The following is a 21,183-nucleotide window of genomic DNA, read 5'->3' on the forward strand; positions in this document are numbered from 1 at the left end:
CCTCAAAATGATCTCATTTGGTCCTATTAATTAATAAGCGGTATTTTTTGTAGTGTCATGGGAACACAATTATTTAATATGGTTTTTTCTCTTTTCTTCTGTTATCCTTGTTATCATCATCATCATCATTCAGTTCTACAGACTTCTAAGAATTCGAATTTTGTGATTTCCAAATTTCCTTATCAACTTGGTTCCTAGTAGTCATACTTTGTTTTTTCCCGCCCCGTTTTTTTTTCATTTTTTGTCTTCTTTTGTCTCTCTCTCTCTCTCTCTCTCTCTCTCTCTCTCTCTCTCTCTCTCTCTCTCTCTCTCTCTCTCTCTCTCTCCTCTCTTCTTCTCATCTCCTTTTTCTTAATTGGTCCTTTAAATTCTCCTCCACTCCCAGTCAATTCAGCGTCATTAAAAACTTATTTTCATTTTCTTTGTATATTAATAACATTTTCGTTCAAAAACTGTGTTTCCATTGGTTCTCCATAAAAAAATGAAACTTGGTTAAATTTTTATTACATTTAAAAAATGAAATTCGTTGTGACACGAGTAATTGAAGTGAATTTTGACAATGTAGCACCAAAAATGAAGGCTACCCATTCAGAAAACACAGTTCAAGCCATGAAAACACACAGAACAAGGAGATATGGGCAAAAAAAATTATGTAGGAGTCACCAAAATTTTTGAACTTAAAAAGGGCACATAAAACGGAGGGTACAACCATTCGGGGGTACAATAGGGTACAGGGGGCACACTATCTGCGATTCGGCGGTACGAAATTCGATTTTTCAGGTATTTTATACTCCCGAATTAAGAATTTTCAGCTCCTCAATAGGTTAATACCTAAAGGACCCCTAATTTTTCGTACAATCCACAGTTTTCATTACAAAAAGAGAGAAAGAGAAAATAAGAAAAAAGCAGTATTACCGAGAATTAGTTTTTTTTTCAATTTGAAGAATATTTACAAACCTGGGACAATTAAGGCTCTGAGACATTTCGCCACCTCCCATTGCGCTACCATACCTTTTGCTAGTAATACAGGCAAATGGATAAGTTTCAAACAATACAAATAGTTTCAGGGTTTTATAATCCGTTTTTTTTTTGAATTTACACTATCTGAAATTCAAAAATTCAAACACCGTTTTGAAAAAATTCGAAAAATTAAAATTAGAGTTTTTTGACTTTCAAATTCCGCACTACTGTATCAGAACAAACATATAAAAAAACTCCTTCATTATTTTTATAGTTTAAAACCTATCCATTTGCAAGTGTATATAATGGTACCGAAATGTCGCAGTTACGAAATGTCTCGGAGCAAAAATTACAATTTAAACGTTTGGGATTAATCGATGAATGAGAAGCGAAACAAAGACCATTAGAGCATGTAGCGTCTCCTACGGGCTAGGAAGCTGTTTCTCGCGTTTTGGAAATTCGCGTTTTGCGGAACGACGAACTCGCAGGAGAGGAAGTAGAAGTAGGTGACTTTCTCCAATTCCGGCGCAAGGGTGATGATGAAGATCATCTGGCACAAGACACAGAACCACTGGCTGGTAGCAGAAATTTGGTGCATTTTGAAACCCTGGAAACGAGTTTTCGAATCATTGTTTAAAACGAACAAAACACATACTGGCTGAGTTCGGTTACATGGTGGAGGAGTTGGAACTAATGGGAAGACCGCTTGGAACTGGTTAATTGCAATAATTTCGCAGGTCACAGCTGAAAAACGAAGCTCATTTTGGATGATTTGATAGGTGAAGGGGCATCAATTATATTTTTTCTCGATTTTTCGTTTATAGAAAGTTTCAGTGCTTTGAGATCGAAATATTGAGGGTGCCACGCCTCTACTGGCTGAGCTACAAGTACAAAAAATGGGCTGCCTAACGGTAGTCTCCTCAGAAAACTGTCCTTAAAAACGTTTAAAAGACTTACTTGAAATAAAAAAGATGACCGTCAACCAAGTCATGTACAGGCGGGTGTAATAAATGCTTTTCTTGATGTATCCCTGGTAGACGAAGTACGAGATATACGACTGGATAATCATGTAAACTGTGAATCCTCCAAACGCCATGTAAATGCCAACTTTGTGAACGGTGACACATGCGGTTTCCTGAGAAATATTTTCATTAATTTTTTTTCTCAAAATTTCTAATTTTAGATTTTTCGATACCTAGATTATAAGATACAGCTGTTCCTGGATATCTTGTTTACCCGAGTTTGAAATCCAGAATTATTAGATTTCTAAACGTTCCAAAAATGTCCTAATCACATGCAAATGAAAATTTTTCGCTTTTTCTGAAATGGTCTTAAGATGGACCGCCAGCTCCATCGTAGGAATGCCGGTCCCTCGATAACGGTCCCAACGTTCCGACCATTGTCCCATTAAGTACCAACGTTCCGGAAACGCTTTAATATTGATAACAAATCACAATGAAAAGTGTATTAAGTACTTTAATCGGAACGTAGGGGACCGTGAGCAAAACAATAGTAAATTGTTGGGACTGGCGTTCCAATGATGGGACCGGCGGTCCCAGCTTGAGACCGTTGTTACCGGAAAGATCCAAAATCTTCAAACAATTTTTCAAACTTTGATACTTCTAAACTCTTAGGGCAGTATGGTTTAGAAACCTGTGTTAGTTGGCGTTTGAGATATATTTTGAACCCAGTGGGTGAAGCGTTTTTAACGTGCCAGTATTTAACGTGCCAGTGTTTCTGGAAATTCTAATGACTGATAATTCATACAATTTCATCGAGAGCACCTGAACATCTATTTCTGGGTTTAGCTTATGTCCCAAGTTTTGATCGTCGGTCTCAAAAAGATATCCCCGGCCCATAGATCGTACAAGCGGTATCAACATTATGTCATGGTCCTATCTCTCTGAGTATGGTCCGATATCTCTGTACATGGTCCCATTTTTCGAGCATGGTCTCATCTCCATTTCTCTGAGAATAGTTCCATTCCTCTGAGCATGTTTGTATCCCATGATCTGAGCATGATCTAATTTCTTTGTGCTTAGTCCCATTCCTCTGAGCATGGCTTATTTTTCTGAATATCGTTCCATCCCTCTAAGAATGATCCAATCCCTCTAAGCATGGCCCTACTCCTCGTAGGATGGTTGCCCGTTGCTCTGAGCATGTTCCTATCCCTCTGGGCATGGTTCTATCCCCTCTGAGAATGGTGCTATCCTTCTGAGCAAGGTTCCATCTCAATAAGCATGGTCCCATCCTTTTCAACATGGTCCCATCCCAGTGAGCATAGTACCATTCCGTTGTGATTAGTTAAGTTCTTCGGAGCATGATACCATCCCTCTCAGCATGGTCCCTTTTTTCTGAACATGGTTCTATTTTTCCGAGCAGGGTCTACCCCTTTGAACACGGTCTCATCCCGATGAGCATGTTCATATCCCTCTGGGCATGGTTCTATCCCCTCTGAGAATGGTGCTATCCTTCTGAGCAAGGTTCCATCTCAATAAGCATGGTCCCATCCTTTTCAACATGGTCCCATCCCAGTGAGCATAGTACCATTCCGTTGTGATTAGTTAAGTTCTTCGGAGCATGATACCATCCCTCTCAGCATGGTCCCTTTTTTCTGAACATGGTTCTATTTTTCCGAGCAGGGTCTACCCCTTTGAACACGGTCTCATCCCGATGAGCATGTTCATATCCCTCTGTGCATGGTTCTATCCCCTCTGAGAATGGTGCTATCCTTCTGAGCAAGGTTCCATCTCAATAAGCATGGTCCCATCCTTCTCAACATGGTCCCATCCCAGTGAGCATAGTACCATTCCGTTGTGATTAGTTAAGTTCTTCGGAGCATGATCCCATCCCTCTCAGCATGGTCCCTTTTTTCTGAACATGGTTCTATTTTTCCGAGCAGGGTCTACCCCTTTGAACACGGTCTCATCCCGCTGAGCATGGTCCTATCCCTCGGAGCATGATCCCATCTCTCCGAGCATGGCCTTATTCCTCTGAGCATGGTCCTGTCTCTCTGAGCATGGTTCTATCACCTCTGAGAATGATCCTATCCTTCTGAGCAAGGTTCCATCTCCCTAAGCATGGTCCCATCCTTTTGAACATGGTCCCATCCCACTGAGCATAGTACCATTCCGTTGTGGATGGTTATATCCCTCTGAGCATGATCCCATCTCTCTGAGCATGGTCCCATTTCTCTGAGCATGGTTACATCTTTCCGAGCAGGGTCTACCCTTTTGAACACGGTCTCATCCTGCTGAGCATGGTCCTATACCTCTGACCATGGTTCCACCTAATCTTTTAAGTTTAGCCCATCATGCGCCAACTTGGAACCCCCTTTTCTAGAATGGATCCTCATCTCTTACCTGCACATTAGCGACAATGAACCATCCAATACCGGAGAACCATCCAAGCCATCTCGAGATTTGATTCCAAACGATGAAATGAACTTTTCCATCAAAAGTCGACAATGTTCCAATCACCTGCTTGTACCTTTAAAAGATACAATTCACCTCAGCAAACATTCATATCTCTTACCGAACGTAGACGACTACCATCAGAAAGAAGGAGATGATGTTGGTGAACATCGAGAAAATGCATGACTGTGGACGATTATCAGCAGAAGTGGTAATAAATGGGAGCGCTTCGTCAATCTCACCATTGAGAACAGAGACCACATAGACGAGGGCTGGAATATTGGGTTTTTGAGGTACAGGGACAGTTATGGCAAACTCACCTGTTTCCGCGAAAAACAAGACACCAATAGATACTGGAAGAAGGCCAAAGCCCGCTTTACCCATACCCCAAAGGGTCTCCCAAAGCATTTTTGGTTTTAGGAACGACTTATTTCACGAAATTATACAGAAAAGTGGGGAAGACAATGGGAGAGACACAGGGGAACAAATGGGAGAAACACTGAATGATTCTAACAGGCTCTGGGGGGATAGGGGAACAACGAATGATTAGTCATTCCCATTGGGATGGGGTCTCGTGAGGAAAAAGTGGGAGGAGCATGTAAATTTGCAAGAAACAATAGTAGTGACTCATATTAATGCTTCTTATTCATCAGAAAAGCAATCAAAAATGTGCAAAAATACAAATCATGAGGTAGAAATGCAAAATATAATTGTTTTGCATCATTCTTTGGGGGGGGGGGGGGGGGGGGGTGATATCAGAGAAATTGAAAAATAACAAAGTCAGAGAACTCACATGGAATAGAACCCATTTAGAAATTACCAGAAAGAAGTGACATGAAAAAAGGCACAAAGATAATGAAAACCAGGTAAAGCTAAACGTCAGGATACAGGTTTCTATGATGGAATAGGAATGAATTATGAAAAGTTAGGATTTATGCACAACGGGGAGGAATATGCTAATCAAGGAGAAATCAAAATCAAAGAATTATGGCAAAAAGAGAGATGAAACAATTGGCACCATAATTTTGAGCAGGTTTACGGTCTGTCATGAAAATAGATTCTATGACGGCGCTGAAAGCGGCGGTCCTCTTCGTCTTCTTCGTACTCGACGAGCGGAACGTCGTCTGGCTCAGCAGAGTTGATCTCGTTCTTCCCAATGTAGCCAGCCGAATAGATGTCTTCGAATTCTGGAGTGAACGATTGCATGAAGATGATCTGAGAGAAAGCGCACAACCACTCAGCAGCCGCAGAGATCTGATGGTATCCGTATCCCTGAAGATAACAAATAATTGTTTCTTTTCAAGAATTGTTAAAAATTCTCTCACCGGTTGGTAGATTTTGCGCGACCAAGGACGGGGAGTCGGCAAATCCGGGTAAACGCTGTGGAAAACTCTCGAGGCAATGATTCCAAACGATAGTCCTGAAAAATTTAAACATTTTTTACACATATTTAAAAACACATCATCAATCTGGAATCAGTGCAGAAACAAGTTATTCTTAGGACTGCTCATAAATTTTCAAAGTATTGCCGTTTTCCGAAGCCGCGATGAAATTTCAGGGACCTTCGGAGTTTAAGCTGAGTTCCGGAGCTAAAACTAAAACATCGTGAGGAGGTGAAGCTAGAATTCATCAGAAGCTGAAGAAATTATCTGGAGCTAACACAAGAAATCGTTAGAAGATGTAACCAGAAGTCATCGGTAGCTGAAGAAAGAGACCCTAACTGAATTAGGAAGCATTCAGAAGCCGGAAAGCGCTTCGGGCAAGCTAGGATTCTAAGCTGAAACTAGATGTCATCCCGAGCTAAATCTAATACTCTAACCTAAAACTAGAGAACGGTGAGAATCTGTGGCCAGAAGTCACCAGGAGCTGAAACTATCATCTGAAGCTGAATCTAGAACTCCATCTGGAGCTAAAGTCGGAAGTCATTAGTAGCTGAAGCAAAGAGCTGTAACTGAATTGAGAAAAAAAAAGAACCTAAAATTTGGTCAAGACTTAGACCCGAAATTTATAGAAATCTGAAATTACTATCTGAAACTGAGCCTAGAGTCCAAACGGAAGCTGATATCAGAATATCTGTAGATTGGCTTCAAAGGTTGAATTGGAAGTCGGAGAGCATCAGTACCTGAAGCTAGGATGCAAAACAAAAACGAGAAAATCTTGTAACTTGAAAGAATTGTCAGATGATGAATCTAGAACTTGATCGGGAACTGCTTTAGTAGCTGCTGATAGAGGTGGTTTCAGAAAAGAAGTCTCGGGATTCTTCTAGGATTCAAAGCGAAAACTACGAAGTCAAGCTGAATATGAGGCTCGATGGGGAGCTGAAGCAGGAAAATATCCGTTGCTGAAGCTGAGCTCGAAAGCTGAAATAAGACACCGTTCTGAAGCTAAAATCTGAAGCTACAATCTGAAGCTTAATCTAGAATTTGATAAGGAGCTGAAGCTATAATGAGAAATACACCAGAGCTGTAGAAAACAACAGTAGCTAAAGCTAGGATACAAAACTGCAACTAGAAGACGCCAGGAGCTGAATTGGAGAATGTCAGAAGCTAAAACTATGATCTGACGCGTTAATCACAATCTCGCTGGGGAGCTGAAGCCGGAAATCATTTGAAAGTAAAGACTGAAATTGAAACAAGAAGGAGTCAGAAAATGGAAGGCGTGCAGGGCTAAATATAGAATCCGAGACTAAAACAAGAAGTCATCCTGAGCTGTATCTAGAATTCGAATGTAAACTAGTAGTTGTTAGGAGATGTAGCTTGAAGCCATCGGTATCTGAAGCTAAAACTGAAACTAGAAACTGACAAGAGCTTAATCCGAAAATCACCAGAAGCTAAAACTACAATCTGTAACTGAATTTAGAACTCAATCGGGAGCTGAGGCCAGTACCTATCAATACCTGAAGCCAGGAACTAGAGTTGAAACAAGAAGTCAGAAGCTGAGACCGGAAGACTAACCTAGCTAAAACTGGGATTCGACGCTGGCGCTAAGAGTCATCTGGAGCTGCTGCTGATCAACTTCAAAATAAAGTCATTTAACGCTGCCTTATCCAACACAGATCACAGATATATGTCCATCGTTTCTTCGATTCACTTTCGGGAGACAGCTGATTGATTTCTGCGGGAGAAAAAAAACTCACCAACAACGAAAAAGATGGCCGATAGGACAGTGAAAACCAGTCGGAAGCGGAACACAGTGATGACAGTGATAACTCCAGTGAATTTATGGGTCAGATAGCACTGGAAAATCATGAAGATTGTGAATCCACCAAAGGCTAGAAGAGCACCAGTGATGTGAAGAGGGATGATAGCTGTTTCCTGCAAATATTCGATTGTTTCACACTTTCGAAAATTTGTTAGTTACCTGGACATTGGCCACTATGAACAAACCAAAAGCCGAGATATATCCCACTAAGCTTGCCCAGGTATTCACACAAAACAATTTGTTCTTCCATGCCCGCCAATCGTCATCGTATGTATTGAGAACGTAATCGATTTGGGTTTGTCTGAAAGCAAAGTTTAAGAAGATGATTCTGGCAATGAATTAATACCGGACATGAACCATCACAGCGATTAGGAGGCTACTGATGTTTGCTCCCATTGCAAAGATACAGGATTGTGGCTGTTTGTTGGCCGCAGATGAGATGTATGGCAGGACCGCATCGACGTCTTTTTTGAGAACCGCGATGACGTAGACGATGACTGAAATATATTTATTTCAGGAGTTTTATATTCTGAGAAGAGTGCCAAAGCTCTACACTTCACGAAAATTCTTGTTTCTGGAAATTCCAGTTATTTCAAATCCACCATAAGACAGCGGAGGAACGCCCCTATCTTTTCAAGTTGGGCCAATTTTTCTCGTTTTCTGTTTTCCACAGAAACCAAGATGAATGAAAATGGGTTTTTGTCCAAACGAGTCGGTTTTGACCCTAAGGTTCTCAATTTTTTTGACCAAAAGGTCTAGCCCGCTCTTAAAGAGGCACTCATTCTAAAGCCTCAAAAATTGAAAACTCACTCATTTGCACCGCGAAGATAAGTCCGATGAAGGTTGGCACAGGTCCAAAGCCTAATGGTGGCCGGCCCAGTCCAAGCATTTCTGAAGTTCAATGAAAAGTGTACGGAACGGATAACTAAAGCGATCAAAAACAAAAATTGGTCATCTAGAAAAGATGGATGGGGGGGGGGATCACGTGAAACGACGACTTTTTTTTCAAAAAAAGAGTGTTTGTTTATGTGTTCTGATTTCCTATCTACAATTTGTAGCTGATAAAAAAACGAAAATAACGGAAAACTGAGAAGAAACAAGAACTAAAGTGAGAAAATCGGAATCAAACATTTTGAAAATTATGTTCTCTAACGTTAGCAATGTTTTTACCAATTTTAACCAATAATTTTTATTAAATTCTGTTCAGGTAAGCTTTCAAAAAATTTAGAATCCAAAAAAACCTAGAAAAAGCGCCTAATTCTAAAAATAACTGATTATAAAAGCAGAATGGGCCCAAAAAATTATGGATAATCATGCGCGTACGCTTCGATGCTTCGAAAGTCCGTAACTGTTTTGAATAGCTGTGTAAACACACACTCTCGCGCGCGCGTTCCCCCCACGTGACCCGTATTCGAATGGAGGACAAGAGAAGAGGAAGAAAGAGAAAGGTGTCTGCCGAGGAGAGAAACAGACGGCGGGGGAAGAGTAGGTCGGGGAGTCTCGAAAAACACAACACAATGTGAAAGGCTAGACAACAGATGTGTTTGGCAGACAGCACAACTCACGTGTACTTGTGAGGGGATTAGGTACTCAGAGAGATAATAAACGCCTCCTTGGCAGAGACAAGATGCAAACCATCACATTAGAAGAAAAAAAAATAACAAGAGTCAATGAAAGATGCTAATATGGTTGGCGCGCCTTTGACGCTATTTCGACGCTCCCCTTTTTTTGCTTTTCGAGACTAAGATTCAGACTTGTCAGACCCAAAAAAAACGGAGTGATGCATATAGAAAAACATAGAAAAGAGAGTTCATTTATTTATTATGGTAATGGTGATATTAGAATTTCGAGAATTTATGGAAACAGAACAACCTGTTTTGAAAACCAGTATCATAATTGTATCATAGTATCATAAAAAAGCAGTATCATAATTGTTCTTTTAATTGGAACAACTACAAATGCATTGCAGAAACTGTCATCAAAAGTTCATTGCGGAGAAATGCTGTTTGTTGATAAAAATGCCTTAACTACCGTAGTTCTTCAATTAAATGCTACATTCGCACTTTGATCCAATTTTTCTCGATTTCCAAGAGTGATATCAAAAATCTGTCAAATGTGAAAATGTTGGGGATGTTATGAAAAATATTAAATTAGTTGGCATATTTTCGAAATCTTTTTTCAAAACCGAAATAATTGTATACAACGTTCAACAATAGAAAAGTCGTCATACTCGAAATGTACGTTAACGAAACAAATATCATTTGAGAAAAAAAACAGTCAAAAATCGAAATGATATAATAGAAAAGTGAGCAGAGTTAGTGGTATTACTGTAATACGTTTAATTATAAGAGGAATTCGAAAAAATTGAGTTGTGTTTTGTGGGCCACAGTGGGTTTCTTATGTCTACGAAAGTGCTTATCACTTATCCGTTTCATCTAAAAGTTTCAGAGAGTATAAACAAATTATGAAATTTCATTTTTGTAGTTGACGACTTTTTTGTACAACCACTTGCTGGAGAGATACATCACGTCAAACAGATAAAATCTCACAATTTTAAATTTCTCACTGAAGTTGGAGAAAAAAATTGGGTACAAGTGCTTCAAGCACCTTATCTTCTTGGTAAGCAATTGTACGAAAAAGTAGTCAACTACAAAAATAGATTTCTATTTTTGTTTTATAATCCCAGAAATTTTTAGACATAACGTCCAAGTGATAAGTACTTTTGTAGATAACCAACGTTGACAATTTTTCAATTATTTGGTCATTTGAAAATACAATTTTGGCCACCACTGCAGGAAAAATCGTCAAGAATGATTTTGTTATCGTTTTCAGTTCTACTCGAGCTGAGAATTTTCAAAATTTTCAGCCGCATAGAGATAAAATGGCATTATCAATGCTCTATTAGCAATTCTTATGTATAACCCAAATGAATACGGAAATTCTTGAATTATTTTGAAATTTGAGCAACACTTTTTCCAAGGAAACAAAATTCCCAGTTATGCATTACCGTATTTACCGGGTGTGCATCCTTGAAAAAACAATAACTGCGTACAATACGGATTTATTATTTCAGCAAGATTACAAATTATATTACAGGACAGCGAAAAATAGACGGGGTTGAAAAAAGAGACAGAGTTTCAGAAATTTGTGGGTATTTTAAATACAAGAATTCAATTGGAACGAGGGTGCCAGAGAACTGAGAGAATGTGTGACGTTGTACCACCAAATACAGGGTTTCAGAGCACGAAAATGGACAATTTTTGGAAATTACTAAGACAGGGAGAGGAAGGGACAGGAGGAATGAGATGGAGAATTATATACCAGCAACTATAACATACTTTAGAATGTGGTGGTGAAAACTACGTTGGGAGGCATACAAAATATTGATTTTTTCTGATTAAAAAAAGTGATCGATGCAAGTGTGCAAAAGATTTCGTTGTAGAGGCAAAGGCGATTTCGAATCTTATATGATTTTAGGAGAATGTTTTTGGTAATATCCGATACGGAGTTTTCTCGCGATTCGGTGTTTTAAGGAGGTTTTTTTTTGAGATCAACGAAATAAATCAACTAAACAAAAAAAATCTGATCACGAGAAAAAAATGGGTTGTATGGCATGTTTTGACAACGTCAGAATTAAAAACAGTAGCTGAAATATCCGGTGACAGCAAAAAGTAAGATTTAAACAGACAATTAAACAATTAGTTTAGTGTTTATGAACACCGCACACAAGGAGGCGAATGTAGAGTGCTTCACGAATGTGACTGTTGTGCGCCTCGTAAATCTGCGATCCAAGAATCTCGACAGCACTTTGTTGGTCGTAGTTTATCGTGGTTGCCAAATGTACGAAGCTTTCTTCGGTCAGGATTTTGCTGAGGTGCTGAAATATTGGAATTATTCAATTTCTCGATTCAGATTAACTAACATCAATCAACTCCACATCCTGCTTATCAATTGCAAGGTGGACAATTGTTTTTCCGGTTCCGCATTCCTGAAATAATGTTATTTTTTGAAAAACACTTTGGCATAGAAAAACCTGAACTCCTGGGTCGGCTCCTTTTTCCAATAGCATTGAGAGGACAGCTCTATTGTCAATTTTTTGATGAGTATCCTCATCAATCATTCCATGCATTTTAACAGCGCACATGAAAGGAGTTTGTCCGCCGTCGTTGCTTGAGTTGACATCGGTTTCTCTGCAGTTGAGCAGAGCCTGAAAAGATTTATTTGATTCTTGATAGTACAGTTCAACAAAATATACAAAAGTGCATTTTTGAGTTTATTTGTGTCTTATTTGAGCACTTTTCAGCAGTCAGGAACTCAGCTTCAAGTTTTCGATTATTTTCTGAAATTTTGGAGTGTGTAAAACAGATCTAAACTGATAACTTTGAATTCGCAGAAGTTTTTTTTTCAAATTCCTAGTTTTTCAGATGTATACCGATTTCTGAACAACACCTTTTTGGCTCATTTTTACACTGAAACGTGGGAAAACAGGTGTTTTTCAGAAATCAGCAAATAGCTGAACAACAGGGAAATTTTCATAAGATTCTGTGAATCAAGTTTTTAATTAAGATCTGTTTGACCCTATCAAAAATTTTCGATGTGATCGAAATCTTGACAGCTGAGCTCTAGCTTCCTGAAAATGATCAAAATCACCAAAAATCAACTTAAAAATACACTTTTTTGTATATTTTATTACTGATATTGTTGGTGATGTTATGAACAATAATTTAGCTACGACTGGGCTACAACCGGTTTAATTGAGCTACAGTAACTGCAATAATGGTTTGATATCAGCTGCGACTGTCTCTTGGGAGAAATTAGGGTTATTGCCATACTTGTAACGGGCCGGGCCGGGAATTTTTATTTTTCCTCAGGCCCGGCCCGGCCGGGAATTTTACAGGTATAGTTATTGCCGTTTTTTGGGCAAACATACGACGCCCTAACTTCCCCCTTTTGGGGGAAGTTAGGGCGTCGCCACCTTTTGAGTTAGCTTCGGCACCTTTTGGGCAAAAAAAACGTTTTAGGCAAACCCAAGGCAAAGGTAGAACCTGTTAGGCGAACCCAGGGCAAAGCCAGTCAGCTTTTGCTCTCGTTTTTGCCACCTTTTGAGCGCTGTTGGATCACCTTCTGGGAAAATCCCTAGCGGAATTTGGCCAAACATCACCCAAAAGACGACAGTCGAGGTACCAATTTTTTCCCAACTACGATAATCGTTCTCGCCTACAAGGTCGAACATCGGCAACACTACCGTTTCGAGCGTTCTTTGAATCTTATGCAACGTATTTTGTTGTTCTATTTTATCCACTTGTTTATAAATCCGCCGCCTACTTTCAAATCGCCACTCCCTTCTACCGTAATCCCCCGGTGAAAGGTCGTTTGAGTAGTTTTAAACCCCAAAACTCAGTGTATTACCCACTAATTTGCCTCGTATGGCGCCACCAGAGAATTCAACAGCTCAATTGAACTTTTGATTTAGATTTTTGACCTTATTGATAATTTACTGATCTAGATTCCGCTATATGTGATTTGTAGCAATAATTAATGCTACAACAACTACAAGATGGCCGATTTTGCTTCTCTGATTTTTAATCTTCAGGCAATCTCACGCAGAACTACTCTAATTTGTTTCCGGGTTTTCTAGGTCATTCTAGAAAAAGTGAATTTAAAAATTCGAAGAAAAGAGGTACAAAAAAACCGTATTTCCTCCTGCTGCAACTTAGAGCTCAATTATCTCAATTCCCGTTTACAATATCAAAAACTTGTCAACTGAGAAATTATTTATCAAGATATCACAAATATTTTATCAATTAAAAACTTTTTGAGTTGACAGTTAGCTTCTACTAGAGAAACTACAGTATCCTTTGTTTTACCTCATTTACATTAATTATGGTTACTGAATCATTTTACTAGGATTTCTTAACTCACCCTGACTATATTGACCATTCCACGAGAAGCAGCAAAATGAAGCGGAGTATCTCCAAGAGCACGACTGCTATGTCCGTTTGGAGAAGCGCCACATTCCAAGAAATATTCAACAAGCTATAAAAAAGTTGTTGGGGTCAATAAATTAATTTTAGGATTCACCTCAAGATTTCTCTGTATAACAGAAACATAGAGTGGTGTCTCGCCGTAGTTGTTGCAGACGTTGAACATGTTCTCCTCATTCTCATTGCTAGTCTTTTTCAGGGTCTCGCACAATCCGAAAATCTTTCCATGGTCATGATGAGCGACAACAATGTGGAGTGGGGTGTCACCATCAGAATCGCGGTTCTTCAGGAGGTCTCTGATCTGTAAATTGAGGGTTTTAATCTGAAATTCGTTCTTGAAAACTTACAATAGTGCAGCCCCAAAGTAATCCAGTTGCCTGATCATGTTCAGGGATGAGTGCCTGAAGGCGTTGTTTGGCAGTGACAATGCCATTCTCACTGGTGCGCGGGCTAAGATGCGTTTGGTTGTACGATGGCGTAGTAGGGCCACTGAAATAGAAGAATCGTTGGTCGTTCTGTCTTGTGCCCAGTGGAGAAAGCCCATGACACCTCTTAAGATCTTTCATCTCGTTTGCCGACCAGAAATGAAGACCACCTTAGGATATCAGGCCTAGGAGTGAATGGGATGTTCCCGGGGAATGCAGTTCGCAGTTAGCAGTTCGCCCCATTTTCTTCACGGAAACTTTTAGACACGGAACTCGACAAGAACCGGTTTTCAGGTATCTTCTTTTTTCCTTATCATGCCAAAAACAGTGTAAAACTAATCGGAATCGCGCGTTCGACGTAGGTAGGTAAGTGGCGATTCAATTTTTGCAGATAGCACGATTCGAAATAACAAACCTTGCTTGATACCATTCGTCTATCATAGAACCGCCGTTGAGAGTCTACCTGTGGGATATGTTGTTTAAATTAGTTTTCTGCAGGAACCGGAAAAATAGTGTGAAGATCAAAAAATAGAAGAAGAAACACGACAAAAGCAGAGGGGGGGGGGGAGTATGAAACGCGCGTAGGAGAACTGAATAAGAATACAACAAGGAAGTAAAAAGCCGCGCGGGGGCCCCTAGTGCAGATATAACACGGTTTGATTTGACCTCGAGAAAAAACAGTGTTTTGGACGGCGGGTAAAAATGGCTATGGACGGTAGAAACTATGCAGCCGAGGAAAAAAACGAAGCTGCTAATTTTCCATGTTATCCAATCTATCTGGGAGGAGAAGACAGAGAATCGCCCGCAGCATTTCCGCGCGGGACAACGATCTTTATCATGATAGGGCGACCCTTTTCACCGTAACCCTACAGTAAAAAAAGCCCCAAGATTGACCGATCGGAATTTGAGCTTTGAAACTTTCAAGATTGGATTTTAAATTGAAAAAAATTGTGGTAGGAAAATTGTTCTAGATGAAACAAAAACAAAAATTCTCGATTTTTTGAACTCGGTTGCTCTATGGGTCGAGTCTCTAAAGAATGGTTTTGGAAGAAACACTGATTGTTGGTAATCAGTGAAACTCAAAGGGTGATAACTGAGAGGCTCGTTAGTTCGAAACTATACGAATGATAACCGTAAAAAAGAAGAAATCGAGAACTGAAGTTTGATTGTATATGAGTAGACCTACGGTCAAGGTGGTGACTGGAAATGAGAACTTTTCTATAGGTTTCGTCATATGATTCGTTTTTAATGATTTACTGCAGGTTCTAGAATGTCTTCTAAAATGCCATTAAGAAACTTATTACAAATGATCTATGGTACTAGAGAATAGAGTATTTCAGAGTATGGATGTCGCTGAGCCTTGGGTTTTTAGACAAAAATAAATCAAAAAATTACGCGAAATTCATGACATTTGGGCTCACCATGTCAACTCAAAAATCCGAAAATTCCTCGTTTCATAGATAGAAAACCGTATACACTATTATAGAGTTCTACCCGAACCGTCAACTTTGGGCCTATCTATCTCATTTTCTGTAAAAGATATCAAAAATATGTCAACAGATAAACTGCTTGTAATATTGTGGTGAACAATTTATCAGTTAGCAACTTTTTTTTCTCGGACAGGAACCGAAATGATTCAGCTCAAAGTAAAAGCTCTGGGTGATCTTCTATTCTTGGAAATACGGTATAAACTTCAAGGATAGTTTTTTTATGGAATGACTAAAAGTTTTAAGGGCATTATGTTTTATGGTAATTCTATTGAAGAGACCATAAGAATAATTACAGTAGTTTCAAAACTATGATCAATAAAATTTTAAGTTTGATAATTTCAAATAAATCCTTCATGAAGCTGCACTAACGTTACCCCAATTTAAAAATTCAAGCTAATATAAAGGGCTCTAACTATATAAATCTGAAATATATAGTTGACTAGCCCCTATATGATTCTTCCTATGAGGAAACGTTGATTCGCAAAATTATGTTTCTACCACGCGACTACCGTAACCCTATTTGAATTTTTGAATGGCTTATGAATGAAAGGTTTAAACCTGACTGTGTGGATGCTTCTAGAATGTTTATTGTTCATAAAGCTTCACAAATCTTCACCGTAACACAGAAGAGAAAAGCATGAGCTGTTTGATGCTACAGTATCCCCATTAAATTAGGATGTGGTGATTTTCAAGGGTGATGATAAACAAACCAAAAGAACAAATGCAAGATACAAAACTTTAAAATTAGGAACCTCGTGGCTAAATGTAAGCTCTCTTGGTTTTTGACTACCTGTTAGAAGAGAAATGAAGTTTGTTATCAACTTCATCAGAAAATCGTACTATTCTTGACGCGCGTAATAATTGTGTGAGTGGAGTTGTTATGAAGCTACAAAAATTTCCCTGAAAACAAAAATGCTGAGAGGCTAGATATCAACATCAACCTATCCCCCATCTCCCTAGATACCTCCCTAACCTATTATATTCTTGCCGAGTCACGCGCTTTTTCTGGCTTTCCAAGATAAAAAACTATCGATTCCCTGAAATTTCTTACCTGCAGGTTCCTTGTGGGACTTGTGGAGATGCATTGGGTGCCGAACGAGCCGACATTGGGGAGCAGACTCCCGAGTCGGCGCTTGGAGGGCGTCCCTTGACGCTGTCCTCTCTGGTGTACTGATTTGAGTATTGCAAAATGAAGTCCTGCAGGTTTTCTGGCAATTCGTTGTTCTCCGGAGTCAAAACACGAGAGGTGTCTGGAAGATAATCATCAGATACTGATACCAATAGATAGTAACTGTCTGAGCGGCGTTTGACTATTGGAACAGTCCTGGATCATAAAAAGAGAATATTGAAACTGCATGGCACATAATTCGGAGGGTACAAAAATTTTGGAGTCATTAGAGTACAAAGCAATTCAGAAGTACAAAGTACTCAATTCTGGGGTACAAAATACCTGTAAATAGTATAACGTTGTACCCCTGAAGTGTGGCTTTTGTACGTTTGAATCACTTTGTACCTCGTTGTACTCACGAGTCGCTATACCCGCCGAGTTATGTGCCAAACTGCACGCATACCTTCGGGATTATACCGAATTTTGAACAAATTCGGTTAGTTTAGGTTCGAAAATCGAAATTGGAAAAGGAGAATATGCGATTGTTGTGTATTTATCGAATCCGATTAGAGACGACACCAACGTATTCTACCTTTTCACTTGATATCCGAACCGCCACGTTTTTCCCCTTTTTTTTGTCAATGTGTCCATTTATTGTGTGTTATCCCCGAATGAGAATCGAGAGTGAACTAGTGGAAAGGGTACAGTACACAAATTTGGAACACACACACAAACATAATGAAATTTCCATCTTTGAAAGTTGAATTACTCTACCCGATCCTAATATTATTAGGAATCATCGAAACAGTGTACTATCTATTATGCCTACTATCTATTAGTGCAAAGAGGAGAACATCCGTTCCTTGACCAGCGAACCAACGCGCAATGTTTCTAGTTTGGTCTTTTCATTTATTGTTATTATGTTGAGGACGAACTGACCAGCCGAGGAAATCTCCGAGAATGGGCTATCCTTTGGACTAATCTGCTGAGGAGACGAGGAACCGTATCCTTCCGATGACAGCACGGTGTCAGGAGTTGTCGAAGCGGAGATCGACCTAAAAGAAATGATAGTTCCCTCATTTTTTTTTGTAAAATACGCTGCCAAACACTTTTTTAAACCGGGGACGAGAAATCAGAAGAAGAAGAAGAAGAATTTCATCTTTGTCTTCTTCTTTCTCTCACCCTTTTAACAGGAAAAAATAACGAAAGGAAAAGTTAATCAATTCGTACCCAATGGTGGTGTCTGGACTAAGCGACCAACTGCTTCCGCATTCATATCCGCTACCGTAACCCATGTATGCTGAAATGTCTGCTGATGGCGTTTGAGCAGTGCATCCGTATGGAATTTGAGGTGCTGGAATAGGAAGGGTAGGAATAGGAAGGGTCATTCACATCTGAAATGGGCAGGGCCAACGGGTAGCCCACCTCTCAATAAGAGAGTATTCTAATGAATCAAAAAACGATCGCATGCTTGATTGCCGAGCTCTAGAATCTTGAAAACTGTTAAAATAGAGGAAAATCTGTTAAAAATACGTTTTTGTATATCTTGATGGTACTGCAAATCACAAATCAAGACACCTGAAATTGTTTTACCTCTTTGATATGGATGGTGTCCAACATTTGAAACACGGACATTCTGTACTGGACCTCTACCAAGAAGCTCCCCATCCTTCACCTCCTCATTTTCCTTCTCATCTTTACCGGCGACTTTCTGCTCGAGTTCCTTTTCTTTTTCTTTGTCGTCCAACTTTTTGTCTGACTTTTTCTCTTTGTTTTGTTCTGACTTTTGTTCCACATTCTTCTTTTCCTTTCCTTCTTTTTTCTTTATCTCAACGTCGTCTTCATCTTCCTCATCCTGAAAGACACGAGAGCCTTCATTAATAATAATTGCTCATTTCTCTCGATGTATGAAAAATTAATTTTTCTCTCGTGCTGAGAGAAATGTGAAAAAAGAAGCACAGAAACTACATTTTTAGATCAAACGAACTGAAACATCTGCTTTTGACGTGAGAAAAAGAAGACAACTAGAAGGAACTAGAATATATGAGTCACTCCAAAACTGATTGGATTTCCAAAACTAACTCGTACACTTTGTTTGGGTGGGGTCAAGTCGGCGTATAGTTTGACACCATCGAGTTGGAACTTCGCGGTTTTTGTCTTTTTGGCCAATGCAGATGAGCGGATGTTCTGGATGTCGCGGAAGTCGGATGGAGTGACGGCATGAGTAGATTCAAACTGAAATAGAGGGTTACTGTAGTTTACATTTATATAATAATGAAATCTTATGATCAACCAAGCACACACACACACCTTGTTTGCGCATTTCGGGTCGCCGACGGTCAGTTTGCTCAAAAGACCACTGAGCACGTCAGATGACGGAATCGCCGCATCAGCCGGAATGGCTCGAGCAACAAGGCAGTTTCCCTTTGGAGCAGGGGCAATAGTTGCCATGGCTGGAATATCTTGATATGATAAAAAAGATGGGGGTGGGGGTGGGTGAGGCGGAAAAAAGGAAAAGAGGTTCAAAGAGAAATTGTGTTAAGTACAACAGAGTCTAGACAGACAACAAATCTCCCAGGAGCATCCGTATATTGAAATAGACAAAAAAAAACAGAAAAAAAACGTCTCTAGGGAATCGAGTACCAAAATGGAGAGAGATAATAGCGAGATAACAACAGAAAATACATATGTGTGACTATAGACATGAGATTATTGGTGACTGACTTTTTATTGCCACATTACAAAAGATAGAGAAAAATCAATCGATAGTTTGATGCAGCTAAACAATTTATTTGACAAAAAAAATATGAACATTCGAGCTGATGTCAGAAACTAACCTGACAATGACATAGATTACCGGTAAATAAAAAGCCGGTGATATACAAAAACGTATTGTTCAGTGAATTTTGGGCCATTTTGACCATTTTCAGGAGTCCGTAGCTCGGTTCTCAAATGTCCATTCGACATTTTGGAGAGTATGAAACATATTTAGATTGAATACTTTGCATTCACAAAATGTTTCAAAAATTCCTAGTTCATCAGCTATTTGCCGATTTCTGAAGGACACCTTTTTTCCACGTTTCCAGTAAACAGCGGGTTTCAGAAAACAGCAAATAGCTTGAAAAGTAGAATTTCTTTGAAAATTCTGTAAATGCAAAGTTATCAGTCTAGATCTGTTTTATACTTTTCAGAATTTTCAAAGTGTTCGGACACTTGCAAGCCGAGCTACAGATTCCTGAAAATCGCCGAAATTCAACTGAAAATTACATTTTTAAATAACTCATTGACCGGTACTGAATGAAACAAAATGAAAATAATTCAAACCTTGAGAAGAAACTAGAATACAGTTGAACGGATCAATTAATTAGACTAATTAAATCCAAAGAAAAATCCGTTTCAAAATTGGCTTCACTAAGATATGAAAGTAGCATCAAATAGCAGAAAATAACTTTCTATGAAAAAAATGAGAGAAGAAAACGAAGAAGAAGAAGAGAGGCTACAAGTGTTTGACTTTAACAAAAAGGACCATTCAATTGTTCTCAAAAATATTGGTATTTGCAAAGCTCGGGTAGGTTTGAGAAAAGTTGGGTAGGGGTGAAAAGAAGAACGGAGACAAATATTTGAGCATTATGGTAAGGTTGAATCGGGCGCGCGCGGCGGCCCAACAGTAAGAAAGATGTTTATCTGTCACAGACACACTCACACGCACACACAGATCCTTACTCCTTGCTACTACTGCCTATGATTAGTCAACTTGTGGCCGAGCCGAGTCGCTTCTTTTTCATCTCCATCTGTGTGAGGCTTTTTCGTTTCATTTGACGGGAAGTGGACGCGACGCAACCGCGTCGCAATGAATGCCCTCTCCCCCGTGGTAAACGTGGAGCGAGGAAAAAAAGAAGAAAAAAATAGAAAAAAGAAAGAGGACGAGGGGGTGAAAAAATAAAGAGACGCAGAGAAGACATGGTGCTTTTTCTTTTTCATCTCTTTCATATCTGCCCCGCGACCTTCTTTAGGAGTTTTTTCTTTCTGTGCTTCCTCTGGTGGACCGGCTGTCCTCGATGTTTTTGAAATAACACGCTATCTTCTCTTCTCTCTACCCTACCTCTAGGTTTTGCCGTGTGTGTGTGTGTGTGTGTGTGTGTGTGTGTGTGTGTGTGTGTGTGTGTGTGTGTGTGTGTGTGTGTGTGTGTGTGTGTGTTGCGTTTCTGTGCGACGCGCGCGATTGCCGTCCAGTCGCCGAGAAGACGAAATTTTAGTTCCTGGTTGGGTTTGAGACAGTGAGGAGATAGAGAATTCTGAAAACACTGGGAGAGAGAATGACAAGCAGCAGCACATCACACGTTATGTGGTTTCGAGTCAATTTCTTTTTTTTTCTTTGCTCGAAGCTACCTCTTCTTCTAACCTACCGTTGGCGCCAAACGAACGAAAAAACACTAGGGGCAAATGACAAAAAGTGGGCGGAGTCTGACTGACACATATGACATATTTGGTAGCAAAAGGAAGAAGAAATTATGAGAAAGAGACAAAGAAACAAAAGAGTATGTTACTAGAGGTGAGAGGGCATTCAGAGAACTGAGGCCAGAAAATATTAGAAAAACAGAA

The 21,183-nt window shown here is 39.5% G+C and overlaps 3 protein-coding genes across 3 annotated transcripts; all 3 read right to left on the minus strand.

Moving 5' to 3' along the window:
• Window positions 1–1,363: 1,363 nt before the first annotated feature.
• CBG07690 lies at window positions 1,364–4,781 on the minus strand (the record flags this gene model as incomplete). The annotated part of the gene is made up of 6 exons (XM_002645881.1): window positions 1,364–1,567; window positions 1,616–1,704; window positions 1,918–2,095; window positions 4,323–4,449; window positions 4,495–4,645; window positions 4,694–4,781. 6 exons carry the CDS (start codon window positions 4,779–4,781, stop codon window positions 1,364–1,366), a joined length of 837 nt encoding a protein of 278 aa, XP_002645927.1.
• A 627-nt stretch (window positions 4,782–5,408) lies between these two features.
• CBG07689 lies at window positions 5,409–8,463 on the minus strand (the record flags this gene model as incomplete). The annotated part of the gene is made up of 6 exons (XM_002645880.1): window positions 5,409–5,645; window positions 5,699–5,793; window positions 7,510–7,687; window positions 7,734–7,875; window positions 7,921–8,071; window positions 8,385–8,463. The coding sequence occupies 6 exons, from the start codon at window positions 8,461–8,463 to the stop codon at window positions 5,409–5,411; spliced, it is 882 nt and encodes a 293-aa protein (XP_002645926.1).
• A 2,814-nt stretch (window positions 8,464–11,277) lies between these two features.
• On the minus strand, window positions 11,278–19,032 carry CBG07688 (the record flags this gene model as incomplete). Its single annotated transcript, XM_045240473.1, has 12 exons — window positions 11,278–11,451; window positions 11,497–11,562; window positions 11,608–11,781; window positions 13,497–13,610; window positions 13,656–13,859; window positions 13,906–14,047; window positions 16,525–16,723; window positions 17,521–17,636; window positions 17,812–17,935; window positions 18,175–18,436; window positions 18,664–18,816; window positions 18,892–19,032. 12 exons carry the CDS (start codon window positions 19,030–19,032, stop codon window positions 11,278–11,280), a joined length of 1,869 nt encoding a protein of 622 aa, XP_045093464.1.
• Window positions 19,033–21,183: the final 2,151 nt, after the last annotated feature.

This window comes from Caenorhabditis briggsae (genome assembly GCF_000004555.2).
Source record: "Caenorhabditis briggsae complete genome, chrX, whole genome shotgun sequence".
In the NCBI taxonomy this organism is placed as follows: Eukaryota; Metazoa; Nematoda; class Chromadorea; order Rhabditida; family Rhabditidae; genus Caenorhabditis; species Caenorhabditis briggsae.